General features: G+C 40.8%; 1 protein-coding gene across 7 annotated transcripts in view; it reads right to left on the minus strand.

Annotated features, from left to right (window-relative positions):
* Positions 1–15,502, minus strand: part of CHD2 (chromodomain helicase DNA binding protein 2) — a 115,904-nt gene that overhangs the window by 42,890 nt on the left and 57,512 nt on the right. For all 7 annotated transcript variants that reach the window (XM_029951007.1, XM_029951009.1, XM_029951006.1 and 4 more), the window contains 8 exons: positions 11,969–12,157; positions 10,222–10,384; positions 9,336–9,488; positions 7,122–7,193; positions 3,297–3,446; positions 2,306–2,454; positions 1,184–1,280; positions 668–760 (listed from right to left, as the gene is read on the minus strand). In XM_029951007.1, the coding sequence (XP_029806867.1) occupies positions 668–760; positions 1,184–1,280; positions 2,306–2,454; positions 3,297–3,446; positions 7,122–7,193; positions 9,336–9,488; positions 10,222–10,384; positions 11,969–12,157 (1,066 nt within the window). The remainder of the gene's footprint in view (positions 1–667; positions 761–1,183; positions 1,281–2,305; positions 2,455–3,296; positions 3,447–7,121; positions 7,194–9,335; positions 9,489–10,221; positions 10,385–11,968; positions 12,158–15,502) is intronic.

The following is a 15,502-nucleotide window of genomic DNA, read 5'->3' on the forward strand; positions in this document are numbered from 1 at the left end:
CCTTAGAACCTCCAATATCTCCCTATTCTCAAGTTCCTTTCTCAACCTAAAGACATAACATCTTTCAAAACCCTTGCCTTCCCTGACTCTTCTAACCTCATAAATCACCTTCACTGTACTCTTTATAAGCTTTTAAATTAAATCTATATTCAATGCTGCCACCTCCTATTCATCTAGTGCCCAGCTTCTGCACTTAGACCTGATCTCATTTAATTTTGTTGTATCAGATATCACTCCATATTGCTCTTGAGAAAAAAAAAAAAAAAACACCAAATCATCAAGAGCTTTCTGTCACCTTCTGTTTCATACCTTTGGCCTCTTTTGTCATCTGATTCTATTAATGTCTCTCCCACAACCCCCTCCACATTTTTCAGGGCTCCACACTATGTGCTTCTCCACCTGTCTCACCAACGCATATTCTTAGCCCGCTTCACCAACTTTTCTCCATCCACTGACTCTGGGCAGGACGGACCACATAAGTGACCACCTCCATACAGAAGACTGACTCTATACTCACAACACATCTAGAGCTCAGGAGAAGAAAGGTAAGAGTCAACTGAGGTAAAGTAAACATAGAGTGCTCTGTACACAGAACTACTCATAGATAATGGTTATTAGTAGTTAATAAATCAATGCTGAGGACTCCCTCCCACAATAATTTTCATACCTTAAACTGTGACAGAAGTTCATCTGTCGCACTTGTTGATACTTCATTTTCTCTAGTTTCAGCCAAGCGTAAAATTTCATCTATGTCCATTTCCTAAAGGGACATTGACAATACAATATGGTCAAGGGGCAACAGTGATCAGCATGGACTACAGATGTTTGGTGCAAATAAACCAAATCTCCTTTCTGATATTGCATTTACGTTCACAGTACAGTACCTCTAATGTCTCAAACTATTATTTATACAAATGCCAAGATAAACATAGGAAATTACAGGAAATAAAACTGGAATTAAAAAGAGTAAAGACAGAATCCTCAAATGCTTTTCTCATTTTTTCCTATTCTATTTAGTAAGAGCTTTGAGCTCTATAAAGAAAAAAGAAAAAAAGAGTAACAATATCCTTCAAGTAATTAGTATTCTTTAAAAACCTCTAACACAGACTCAAATTCGCTTCCAGAAAAATTCAGACTCCCACAGATGCTTGTCAAAAAAGTTTTTTTCCTCATTGTGAATTACCTGAGGCTCTGACTCCTCCCCTTCAAGTTCTTTGAAGAGATCCTCTGCTCCAAATTTCAAAATAGCTGTCAACTCTTCCTTATTAAAAGGATTTGAGCTGTAGAAGTAAAATGTAGTTGTAATCTCTTAGGAATGTCAAATAACCTCATGGAATTCTACTATAAAATAGCTACCCTTCATAAAGGAGTCAAGTTACTGGTGAAAATACAAATTCTGCCCCAAGAAAAATGATCTCTCAAAGATTTCATTTTTCTTACCCCAGGCTAAGTCTGTGTTGGTTGAGCTCACCTAGCAGCGGACTAGGAGATGAATTCTTTTCCTGAGGGCTCATCCATTACAGGGTTAAAGCAAGAAACATAATTACAACATGAAAGAAGAGAGTTCTTTTTTCTCTTTGTCCTTTGACTCAGAAAGTTATCGTTTACCAAGAATTTTAAACCTTCTCATCTTTGGTCCAAAATAAAAGAACCAAGCTTTTTCCACTTAGATCCCTCTTGAATGGAAAATGATCTGAAAATATTGATTTTAGAGAAGGGCTCATTTGACTTCTACTTATGACAGAGGCTGCAGGGTGGCCTCAGAAGACAGTCAGCAATTTGGTCAAACTGTAATAAAATCAATCAGAGAAATAACTGTGCTCCTAAATAAAGCCAAGTGAAACTTGACTTTATTCCTTCTAGACCTTTCTGTCTTCAGCAGGAAAAGTAACAATCTCCACACAAACATTTTTCACCAATAGTAAACAGCGGACAACTCCATCTGGCAGATTCTTACTACTGGAACTTAAGGCAACTGGGCACTGGGATAAAAGTATGATGGAGGGACACGTGGTTGCCACTGCTCCTGTGTCAAATGTCACATGTGGAGCCAAAAGCAAAAGGCAAGATAGACGGGCAAGAAAGACAGAGGGAGAGCACATGAGCACAGGACTGAGAGGCAAAAAAGAAAATTAAAAAAAAAAAAAAAAAGAAAACTACATCTTGTGGTCTTGAATTGGCCTTTTCTAGGTAATTAATAGGTAACATGATTTGTAGAGATTCCTATTAGAAGGATCAATTCTATCAAATGTTGATATAAAACCAGCGTGGCTCTGACCACCTCCTCCGTCCTTCTGGCACTTACTTGGACCTTCCTGAGTTGTTTTCTAGAACTGTCCGGCCAGTGGTATCCATGCGCTGAATCACTAGATGGTCCAATACCATCTTCTTTTTGGCCCGTTCAATGATCTCCTCCTCCACAGTCCCCTTTGTGACCAAGCGGTAAATATTTACCTACAGAAAAAGGAAATGTTATGTCTACATCAGATCTCTCTCGATCTCTCTCTCGATCTCTCTCTCTCTCTCTCTCTCTCACACACACACACACACACACACACACACACACAGATGTTACTTCTGTCTAAAGCCAAAAGGAGAAATTAAAAAAGATTTAATCTTTCTACCAGAAATGACTATAAGCCATCCATGCAAACAGGTGGCTTAAGGAGATGCAGTATTTTTACTGTAACTGGCTACAACTTTAAATACAACTGCCTCTGAAGAACTGTTATCACAGTGTATTCTAAAGATAAAAATCTTGCTAAAGAATAATCAGTTCCACCAAACGATGAAAAGTTTCACCAAAACCAAACCTTTGGCCAAATATAAACTTGGGTATTACCCAATACAGTGCAAACTGTAGTGCAGACTAGTGCACGGAATCTCAAAACAAAAACAAGCATGTATTTTTCCAACACAGCTCAGAGCGAACACAGTCATGTACAATAAAAATAGGCCATCTTAAACATTAGATTATATAACAACTTACCCATATTAAAATAGAGAAAATTTTCAGTTCTAAATCTGTTCATCATATCTCTTTCCTGGGGTAAATCTGAAAGTCACTAGTGATGTACTTTTCAAACACCAAAAGAGAACAGTTGCCTAAGAAGTTCATCTTAGACCCAAAGATACCTTAGACACCTTCTTACTAATGAACAGGCAGGCATCTACCCTTAAAGAAATGAAAGCAAAATAGGAAAAAAAGCATCTTACAAACATCCTGGAAGGGCTAAAAAACCTCCCCCGCTTTTCCACCTCCCCCAAACCACACCCAGATGTCTCTCTCCACCAACCTGCTTCTTCTGACCAATTCTGTGGGCTCGGGCTTGTGCCTGCAAGTCGTTCTGGGGGTTCCAGTCAGAGTCAAAGATGACGACCGTGTCTGCCGAAGCCAGATTGATTCCCAGGCCACCAGCCCTTGTCGAGAGCAGGAAACAGAAGTCCTGTACACAATGCAATATACTACTTTATGCAGTGGCCTTCTCAGAAACAGTTTCACAGTCCAATAAGCCCTTATACCTGGAAACCCCTGCAGGTGTGAAGAAAAGTGAGATATGATGGACAAACTTTATGGAGGTGACAAGAATGTCAGGGACTTGATGGTAAAGTGAAATTTTCGTTTCATTAAGCAGCAGGAATCAGTGCAGTATACTAAGGATAAAGTTGATTCCGAGAAGGGAACCAGAACCAAAGAATTAGTGTTCTCTCCTGGCTAAAACTTGTGTTACGAGCAGCTAACAAAACCCAGAGAAACTTCATTATCAAGAGGATCATTCCAGCAAGTTGCTTAGACACTCATTTTCTGGGTAAAGGTGAACTATGCCCACGTACGGTAATCAGTGTAAGCAAGAACACTTTACTGTTAGGTGGGTGAGGAACACAGCGGCACTGCACCAACAGATCACATGTGCTGGGACTGGCGAGAAGCACAGGATCCCTGATCAGCATGGCGCACACACAAAGAAAACCAGAGCACGTGTGGCTGAAGAGGCACGTGTGGGAAAAGACTCAGGCGCTGACATACTTGTTTCCACAGCAAGAAGAAACTGAGCAGGCACATATCCCTGCCTGCACCGGAGAACTCAGAAAATACGGGGTAGGAGGCAGAAGAAAAGAAAGCCAAACAGATTTCTATTTTTAGAGCATTTGATGATGTATGTCAAAGGCTGACACCGTTTTGCCACACCAAGTGATACTCAAAAACTGGGAAGTTCTGAATTACATTTTGATAAATGGGTGTACTTAATATACAAAGACACAATGAAAAGCTCTCCACAGTCTAAGTCACCCTCATCAGCATTCGGCCATAAAAATAAATATGGAAACAAAGGTCGCAGAAGAACTTTAATCCCAATAAAGACTGATCAACAGCTGTGCTGAGGCACACACTTTATGATGCCTGGTATAAATAATAAGCGACACACCACACTCTAATTTACCAAAGCCTATAAATTAGACACTTCAGAACCAGATACTTAAACCAAACAAAATCCAGGGTCTGAATTAATCATAGAAACAATTTTCTCTATCAAAGATAATATGAATTATAAGATGTTATTTGCGTCTACTATCAAACTGAAGAGTGAAACTCAATGAAATTCAGTGCTGCTAGAGGTGACAGAAAGTGGAAATACTCATACACAAGTAGTATGAATACAAACGGTTTTGGGAAATGTAGCAAAGTGTATCAAAAACCTTTTTAAAATGCTCATACACTCTTGACTAAACAGCCAAAGATGAAAAAGTGATTAGGTTTAATTATTGTTAAATAAATAATGGTACAAACATGAGAAAATACTAGAAATTAATTTGTTCTTAATCTTTAACAACATGGGGAAAATGCTCACAGTCGAATTTTGAATGAAAAGTGATAACTATATACAAAAGGACCCCAATTAGGTAAACATACAGAAAAATAAACAGGTACATCTATTATGAATGGAAGCACCCCTCAATGATGTGCATAGCAAGTTGTCTCTGGGATTGGGGGGGCGCGGGTGGGTTGTATAATGTTTCTTCTTTGTACTCCTTAGTATCTTCTAAATTTTCTAAATGTGCATAGCGTATTTCCCCCCCTGATAAAGTATTTAATTTTTCTTAATAAAAAAAAAGGGCTCAGATGTGGAAAAAAAAAAAAGAGAACCTGTATTCTATATACAGCCATGGGTGAAAAATTTTTTAAAAACAGGCAATTTTAGCTTTTCTCTGAGAATGGGTAATAAGAAACATTCATAATACTTTTTTTATTGTTGATTTATTTGAGAGAAAAGGTGCAAGAAGCGGAGGGGAAGAGAGAGATGGAGAATGAATCCCAAGCAGGCTCCGTGCTGTCAGCACACAGCCCACTGCAGGGTTCAATCTCATGAATGATAGTATCATGACCTGAGCCATAATCAAGAGTCGGATGCTTCACTGGCTGAGCCACCCAGGAGCCCCTCATACTATTTTTTATGAGATAGGGGACACAAAACTAATTTCAATAACTGCTAAATAATAAAAATAGCTAGCATTTCCTGAGTACTTGCTATGTGTCGGGCAATGAGCCTAGTGCTTGCTGTGTGTGGATTACTGCATTTAATCCACTAACAGTTTAGGCTAAAGCAGTCAAAATGCTATAGTCCTAACTAGGGCTATGACATGCAATTCTAAAGGCAGAAGACATACCATTTTGGAGAAAGAGACATAGACACTAAGAATTTCTAACACCCTTTAGAAAGAAGACTGTTGTCAGCACAGAGCCTGACGCGGGGCTCGAACCCACAAACTGTGAGATCATGACCTGAGCTGAAGTGGGCCACTTAACTGACTGAGCCCCCCAGGCACGCTGAGAATTTTTTAAAACTTCAAAGTTGTTTCATTTCTTGATCTTGGTGAAAATTGTATGGGTGTTTTCACTTTGTAAACATTCATGAAACTTTATACTTAAAATGTGTGTAATTTATTTTTTTTTAACATTTATTCATTTTTGAGAGACAAGGAGAGACAAAGTGTGAGTAGGGGAGAGACAGAGAGACAGGGAGACACAGAACTTGAAGCAGGCTCCAGGCTCTGAGCTGTCAGCACAGAGCCTGATGCGGGGCTCGAACTCACAAGCCTTGAGATCATAACCTGAGCCAAAGTTGGACACTCAACTGACTGAGCCACCCAGGTGCCCCAAAATGTGGGTACTTTTATTTTTTAAGTTTATTTATTTTTGAGAGAGCAAGAGGGCACTGCCAGCATGGAGCCCAGTGCAGGGTTCAAACTCACGAATCATGAGACCGTGAATGATGCTTAACCACCCAGGCACCCCAAAAGGTGTGTGTTTTTATATGCGGGACGCTTCAATTTAAAAACTTGACTTGAAAAAAATCAAAAGCAAGCAGAACGTTCAGTGTGTTCTATCTACACAAAGTAGTGGCCCAGGCTCAGAGGCGCCCGTGTTCTCTCTGAAACACTAGTTCCACTTCTAGCCGTCTCCACTGCTGCCTTTACCCGCACACAGGGCTGCACTGTTACCTCCACTAAACCTCTTCTCCCCACTTCTCCCAAGTCCCTCAGCATTTTACAGTTTGATAGGCACAAACTGCAATATTACCATGGTTTCTAACTTTTCCTAAACACCCCTTCTATACATGCCTTAAAACCAAAATACTTAAGAATGCAAATCCAAGCTGGACAACAGAATTTAAGCCAATTGTACCAGCAATCCTACAAATATGAGACCTGGCAAATTTACTTTTCAAGACTGAGTCACCAAAAAAGTACAGATCAGAACCTTCTAATGTAACATACACATCAAAATTAATCCTACAGACCAGCCATCCCCAACCCTTGCCTTGCTGCTCTCCCAGGACCAGAAATTTGCTGTCTGGAAGGAACTAGAGAACGCACAGTTGATATTAGAACTACATCAGTAATCTGGACCGGGGGAGATAAACAAGCATGCATATGCTTCTCTGGAATAACAAACAACAAAATTAACAGGCATCTTTTATATTAGTGATTTCTCATTCCATTCTCAAAGCAGGAGAATTTGACAGTGAATTGTTTCTGAAATGAAATATATTATGCCAGAAAGGCTTTCCCCTGGACACAGAGCCCAAGCTGCCCGGATAACAAAGCCATGCATGGTATACCTCAGACCCATCTGCATTGAAGTGGTCCAGTGCCTGTTTTCGGATTTCTCCCTTGATGGAACCATCCAGACGCTGTAAAAATAAACCACAAGACAAGAATAAGGTAGGAAGGTCAGCTACACTCAGAACAGAACACTAGACTTGCAAGCTTTACCGCTCCAACAACACCCACTCAGTAAAAATAACCAGAATGAGCTGGCAATGTGCTGTCAGGGGCCGTGCGGCATATCCTACTTGCCCAAGGTCTCCAGTTACAGACTCAAGGTCAGAAACTTCTGGATTCAAAGGGCTATCTAGGCTGATCCAAGGATCAGAATGGCTGCTGGGGCCTATAAGGAGCAAGACGGCAATACTCAAGCAGGGCTCAGAAGCTGTGTTTGCCTTTAAGTCTGGAGGTACTGAAGAGACTACACTGCACCACTGCTCACCTAATAACTGGCTCATACAGAAAGTGACCCTTCTTAGCTAGTGCGACCACAAGGTACACAGTTATTAAGTGCTACACAAACCAAAAAATTATTTACATAATTTTCTCTGGAAACATTTTGCCATAACATTTAAGTGTTAAAAAGTTGATCATATATATATCAGGTTTTCCAAAAATTACTCAAGTCAGAGCAAAATGTTTAAGCAGCCAAAACACACATATTTAAGAGAGAATTGGGCTTTAAATAGTTCTTTTATTAGAGTACGTGTCAGTTCTAGATCCCAATGTCACCACAGAAAACAATGTGTCAAAAAAATGTATGAGAGACGAGGCCTGTCATCTGTACACATAGAGCATTTCCTACTCTTTAAAATCATGTTCACACGTCTTCCCCTCATAATCACCACTTGAGATGAACAAAGCACCTCATTTCACAGAAGGCAAAACTGACCTAGGAGATGATGTCAGCTGGCCAGTGATGGGCGAGGGGGTGGGGACACAGTGTGTGGAAGGACCTACACCCCCAGCTCAGAGCTGTGCCCACCACAGCCACCAGAACACACATCAGATCACACCTGGGAACCCTCGTTCTCCTTTCTGACTTCCCAACTCTGCTCAAAGCCTTAGCCCAAAGGTGTGTTTAAATGGTAGGTTCAGAGCCTATGTTTGAAATCAGAAAACCCAAACGCTCTCCTTCAAAATTTCCATTAATAGAAAACAGCAGACATGCCAGGCCTGAGTGGACTCCAGTCTAACATTCCCTTCAGAGAAAAGAAATGCATTTTTATTTTACTTGAGATCAAATGATGTGCTTGACCTGAAAGCTCACAGAGATCAGATGCACTGAGAGGTAATCGTCTTTACGCAGTGTGCCGATTTTTTAAATAGTAACTGAAGTACTAAACCATATTCTAAGACAGCTGCTGAAAGACCACACAAGGTATTATGGACAGGAGAACGCCATTCATGGCATTTTCAAAGACAATCTGTTAGTGAAGTTAAAGCTGGGCCTTCTTAGGAAACAATCCCAACTCCAAGTGTCTTCACTACCAGCCTAATTACACAGGTTGGTTAGAGAGTCCATCCACTGAAAGTTAAAGAAAGAATATTTTCTAGACAATCTTAAAAACAAAGCACTTGAAGGTAATGCCAAAAGTCAAGGTAAACGGCACATACGTCCATAAATAGAAGTTTCACATAGTCTAATACCCAAAACAATATTGTGCTGAAGAAACTCATTTCCCTCTTATCTTGTTTTTCTCCATATCTTGTAGGAGGTAAGTGAGCAAAGACAAAAATCCACTGTAACAATGCCACAGAAAAGAGGGAGCCACTTGCTTCCAGGCCCAGCAAGCTTTTCACATGCGCTGTTTCGCTGAGTCCCAGCCTCACAACCAAGGTCAGCTTCCTCTGCAATGAACACATAGAACTATCACCTCTCTCTTTCTTCCCAGGAATTGGACTTAAGTAATTAGGTCCACACTCCTTCCTCTCTACTATTACTCCAGACATGGAGCCATAAGAAACCCTCTGACACACTTTTCTCTTGCCTGCGTTTCCTCTATTATCCCTCTCCTTACTGCCAAAACAGAATGACCTCACGTGGCCATTTTCATTACAGGGTAGCTTAAAGGTATGGAAGTAAACATAAAGACCCTCCTGGAACCGTAATCTCAATTTGTTTCCAGCTGGGAAACTTGTATCCTAACTTCAGGATAATTTATAAGCAAAGCACATAGCCAGAGGGAGAGAAGCAGACAGGGGATCTAATTCCTGAGCATCCTTACCTGGAAAGGATAGTGCTTGATAGTCAGGTACTCGGCCAGGATATCCAACATTCTGACCATCTGGGAGAAGATAAGGACTCTATTCCCCCTTTCTCGAAGTCTCGTCAACAGTTTATCTAATAGAATCAGCTTCCCACTGCTCCTGATCAGGGACTGGAGATTAAAAAGACATTTCAATCACACACTCCAACTCATACTTCAATTTGTCCTTAATCATGAAGAGTTCTTATTTTTATTTTTAATTTCTTTTAACATTTTTGAGAGACAGAGATAGAGCATGAATGGGGGAGGAGCACAGAGAGAGGGAGACACAGAATCTGAAGCAGGCTCCAGGCTTATGACCTGAGCCAAAGTTAGATGCTTAACCAACTGAGCCACCCAGGCACCCTGAAGAGTTCCTATTTCTAAAATCATCTTTAGGGGCATCTGGGCAGTTCAATCAGTTTAGCCTCCAACTCTCAACTTCGGCTCAGGTCATGATCTCACGGTTCATGGGATCAAGCTCCGAGTTGGGCTCCGTGCTGAAAGCGTTAGCGCCTGCTTTCCATCCTCTCTTTCTGCCTCTCTCTCTGTCCTGCCCCTGCTCTCACAAGTTTCTTCTCTCTCTCGCTCAAAATAAATAAAGAAAATTTAAACTCATCTCTTAAGCTTACTAAAACTCCCCATAGTCTGGCTGACAAGTAACTCCTGAAATGCTCTTCACCTGGTTTATCTGCACTGTTATACTTTGCATCCTTGTCCTATTTAACTTTCCTCATCTGTTTTTAAAGCTTCTTTTGATGCTCTGTGAAGAGTCATCCGAGGAGGAAAGAAAAGACTTTGATAAGAAGCACCTATGGACACCGAAGTGCTGGAAGACTTAGTTACGAACAAGGTGGCCACACACCAAAAGAACCTCCTGCCCATTCTCCCGCTCGCTGTCTTCAGGGGGTTTGATCAGGTAGCAATGGTTGCAGCATTTTTTCAATTCCATCACAATGTTCAGGAAACCAGACGTGCTGCCTCGTGTTCCCTTGGCAAGAGCCTTATAATTCCTGGTCAGAATCCATCTGCAAATTAAAATAATGACATCACTCAATTCAAAGAAAGAGAGAATCGGAGGCATCAGAAGATTGTGAGAGAGAGCAGAGTTACTGGAAAGGGAAAAACAAAAAGACCTAGGACCATTAAAAAGCATGGAGGGATATTTTATTTTGCATCTCCTGCCACCCAACCAGGACACTGCACAGCTTCAGCCTGGTTCACAGTGTTTTAACTACTGGGTAAACATGTTCTACTGGGCATTTCAACCTGACCAAACACAGGAAAATTGAAAAGAAGTAACAGTAAAATATACATACATATACACACACACGTGACACAGAGACTGTCACTGAGCCACTCTTTATCACAACATAAAAATGGAAATAAGTTGTCTAATTTGGTAAGTATCTGAATCGAGTTTCAAATGATCTAGGGGTAGAAATGGGGGTGCAAATGAAGACATGGGTGAACTGAGGCTGGCTGTGAGTGGGTAATGGAAATTGGGTTGGCTCTGGGTACATGACCACCTCCTATTCTATTTCTGTACATAGCAGAGATTTCCCAGAATAAAAAGATTTTTAAAAGTCAAGGTAGTGTTAGGCAAAAGAGTCATATAGTAATTTTTGACAATTAAAATCCTGTTTCTATTTTGGTTGCATTAAAAACAAGCAGTGAAGGGGCGCCTGGGTGGCTCAGTCAGAAAAGAGTTTGACTTTGGCTCAGGTCATGATCTCATGGTCCAGGAGTTTGAACCCCACATGGGGCTCTGTGCTGACAGCTCAGAGCCTGAAGCCGGCTTTGGATTCTGTCTCCCTCCCTCTCTCTGCCCCTCCCCAAATCACACTGTCTCTTACACTCAAAAATAAAAGCACTAAAATTTTTTTAATAATAAAAAACCCAAGCAGAGAATATTATTAAACAGATTACCAGCCCTTTAACCGTAGAAGACTATAATTTTTGTGGTACAGAATCACTTACAATTACTCCAGATTCAACTCTAAATCATCAAAACTAAAGCCCATGAAAGCACACCATTACATACCATCCCCTGTCCCGAACCCAGCATTTTACCTTAAAATCATAACCTAAACCAAGTCCATAACCTGGCTGGGCCACTTGGGGTGCCAGAAAGGAGAGCATTTTCCCCTGTCCGCACAGAGGGGAGCACTTTGCCTTCTCAACTTGCACAGCCCCCTCCACCTGCCTCAGTTACTAAACAACACTGTTTGGGCCACTCGTCTGGACGCTGCCTTCCCCGTGAGGCACCGCTTTCAGCACTTGTCCCACATCCGGTATCCAGCACAGTGCCTGCCGAGTTGCAGAATCTTAACGACTGACTGAGTGAATAGCAGAGTGAATACATGAACGAGTGAAATATGCCTGTTTATTGGAGAAGGATCAGCACTAAGATTTAGCATACACTTCAGACCACCCACATAATGAAAAGTGCTATGCCAATTCTTATGCAAAAAAAAAAAAAAAAGAACAACAGAACTTCCTCTTTCTAACCATGCATATACTGCTTCTCAATCTGGCTGAGGCATCACTGTAAAAAGTAGCTGTCATGCTGATGTTAACCCCTCGGAGGCCTGACCCCGCCCAGAGCTTACTTGTAATACTGCTTCTGCAGAGCAGACATTTCCACCCTGAGGATCTGTTCCACTTTGGCAGGAAGGGATTTCTCAACGTCCTTTTTGACTCTACGGAGGAGGAAGGGCTCCAGCACCTTATGGAGACTCTGATAGCCGTTTTCCCTTCCTTTCCCATGGTCCTCTTCAAAATCTTCCCAGAATTCAAACCTGAAAATAAAACAGGGCAGCGTTCATTACAGAAGCAACCAAAAAGAAAAAAAACAGCATTTTTTCAAGCTGAGATTTCAATTAACTAAATGGAAAAAAAAAGTGTGAACCAACAACAAACAAAAAAGACTCTTCCCTCTAAGGAAAGATAAATTTTGTCAGTCACTAGCTCAGGAATACAAGAGAGGGGAAAACAATAAGGAAAGGGAAAACCCAATAAATCAATCCAATGGGTCTACACTGGATAATACTGGGTTTCCAATTCTTAGACTGGATCTAGAGTTCACAAGACACGTCTATATAACATGCAATGAGTAAGTATACGTAAGTTACGGTTACAAAATGTTCAGCAGAAAAACTAATAAGCTATCTTTTAATGTGCTGCAATTTCTTGGGAAAACAAATTCAAAGGTAAGAGAATAAATAGTGGCAGTATTACAGCTGTCACTGCTCAAAGGTAAAAGTCAGTTACATAATGTCCATCAACAATCTTCACTGTTCACAGATTAAAAAGTTAATGGATTTATAATGACAAGAAACAAGACTGTAACTCCCAAATAAGATCAGAACACAAGTGATAGCAATTTAATAATATTAGAACTTGAGGACACAAATTTTATTAATAATAAAATCCAAAACTTAGGGGTGGGTGCCCGAGTGACCCAGTCAGTTAAGAGTCTGACTTCGGCTCAGGTCATGAGCTCCTGGTTCATGAGTTTGAGCCTCAAACCGGGCTGTCTGCTCTCAGCTCAGGGCCTTCTTTGGAACCTCAGTCCCGTTCTCTCTGCCCCTCTCCCACTCTCTCTCTCTCAAAAATAAACACTAAAAAAGTTTAATAAATTAAGAAACTTGTCACCATAATAATTTGCCTCAACTCTCTAGAGGAAAGTTCCTTGTGTTTCAATCATAATTCAATCATCTTGGATTACCAAAGGGACTGTGGCAGAAGTCCAGAATAGGACACTGTGAACAGATTTCTTTCAAAAACAAACCAAAAAATGAAGGAAATTTATTTCATGAGGACTGAAAGACATGCATCGTTGTGCCACTAGAAAGCCAATGATGCACTGGAGGAGCCAGCTGGGTTCTGTGTGCAGACTAATGCTCAGTAGGGGGAGAGCATGCCACCGACCGAGCCTAGCACCAGGTCAGTCAGTCACTGCTGCATGGTGCGCCCTGACTCCAGGCAGCCCTCCTCTGTGAGGCCAGTCACATACCAGAATAAAGAATAGCTCAACATTTCCTGGAGCTCTGTAAGACTCACAAGTAACTGCTCTCTGGTAAGACGGAAAGTCAGAGAGCAAATGCCAGCACCGCTAGTGTCTACTGGCATCAACAGAGCGTGCCGCCATTCTGAACTGATCAACTGGCACACGTTTGATCAGGCACCGCGAGTGTGTCACCACCTGACTCAGGAACACCTCGGGATGAACCAAACAGCCATCCTCAGGGAAGTGGGCATAAAGATCTTTGGGGGCAGAAATCTGAAAACATCACTAAAGCTGACAGCCTGATAAAGCTAAGTTGTATTTTGTCACATTGCTATGAAAATACTCCAGGAAGAACACTAAATGAGGAATTAAAAGTAGGAAGAGGACTAAAAGGAACATGGCCAACTGAACCAACTCCATGCTAGGGATGGCACGTCCCACACAAAATGCATGAAGCAACTGGAAATCAGGAACTATCACTATATCAGCCTCTGTTCTGAAGAGCGGGGATTTTAAGAGAACATTTCAATTTAGGTAACATTATCATTAATTAAAACTAGTCTAAAAACTTAAATATAAACCTTATTTATAAGAGTAACTTGCCCTACTGTTTTAAGCAACAAATATTTTCACCTGCTTAGTGTATTCTTACTAAAAGTTGAGACTTTCTTTATATATACACTGAATGGTTTATGAATTTTCTATGGCTGCTTTCCCTCTCAACAGCAGAGAGGAGCTGTAACAAAGACCATAATGCCTACAAGCTGGAAATGTTTCTTATCAGGTCCCTTTAAGAAAAAGTCTGCTGCTCCCTAAGTAGAAAACTGTCAGCTTAATACCACATACATAAAAGGTACAGAGTTATAGTGGCAACTTAAATGATAACACCACGCCACAGCCTAGAGATTATATTAGATCTATCTCTATCATCAACTTGTGTACATAACAGGTCTCTCATGAAAGTTGGAAAAATTCTGATTACTTAAATTTTCCAGATTTTTGTATTTTAGAAAAAGAAAAGTTCACTCTACTGAGGAATAATTGAAGAAAATTAAAGGAGTGAAAATGCTATGCTAGAATTTATGTGATAAATACGCAAAGGGAAAGTTAAAAAAAAAAAACAGACTGGCCTAAACTGTAGCAGAAGTTGGGGCACCTGGTGGCTCAGGGGTTAAGCATCCGACTTCGGCTCAGGTCATGATCTCACGGTTCGTGGGTTCAAGCCCCATGTCGGGCTCTGTGCTGACAGCTCAGAGCCTGGAACCTGCTTCAAATTCTGAATCTCCCCCTCTCTCTGACCCTCCCCTGCTCGCACTGTCTGTCTCCCAAAAATAAATAAAAAGCATTAAAAAATTTAAAAAAAACAAACTGTAGCAGAAGCAAAAACAAAATAAAACATCTTACACCAAGAGGTTACATCTCTAAAATCTGCTCCGCTGAGTTATTCTGTGGAGTTGGTATGCAGTATACTCTGCAAGCGATTATGAACCCAACTCTTCAGGCTTGTTTTATCTTTTTGTACCTTTAATATCAAGCAGCATGCTTCGCAAAACAGTACTTACAAAGTAAATGACTGGTACATATTTCTAATAATGGTAGTGACCAGATTTATAAAAAGGGTGGTAGTGTGGTTAGAGCCACCATGCAGGAAAGCTGACTGGACAGACCATGAGGTAAGGAAACAGATTTCAATTGGTTAGAAAGAGAACTAACTTCTGGATTTAAAAAACAGTAATAGTCCAGCAAAGGAAACAATCAGGAAAACTAAAAGACAACTGATAGAATGGGAGACGATATTTGCAAATGACATATCAGATAAAAGGCTGGTATCCAAAATCTATAAAGAACTTATCAAACTCAACACCCAAAAAAAAACAAAAAACCAGTGAAGAAATGGGCAAAAGACATGAACAGACACTTCTCCAAGGAAGACATCCAGATGGCTAACAGACATGAAAAAAGGCTCAACATCACTCATCATCAGGGAAACACAAGTCAAAACCACAATGAGATACCACCTCACATCTATCACAATGGCTAAAATTAACAACTCAGGCAACAACAGATGTTGGCAAGGATGCAGACAAAGAGGAGCTCTTTTTCATTGCTGGTGGGAATGCAAACTGGTGCAGCT

This window comes from Suricata suricatta, chromosome 9, assembly GCF_006229205.1.
Source record: "Suricata suricatta isolate VVHF042 chromosome 9, meerkat_22Aug2017_6uvM2_HiC, whole genome shotgun sequence".
Classification (NCBI taxonomy): domain Eukaryota; kingdom Metazoa; phylum Chordata; class Mammalia; order Carnivora; family Herpestidae; genus Suricata; species Suricata suricatta.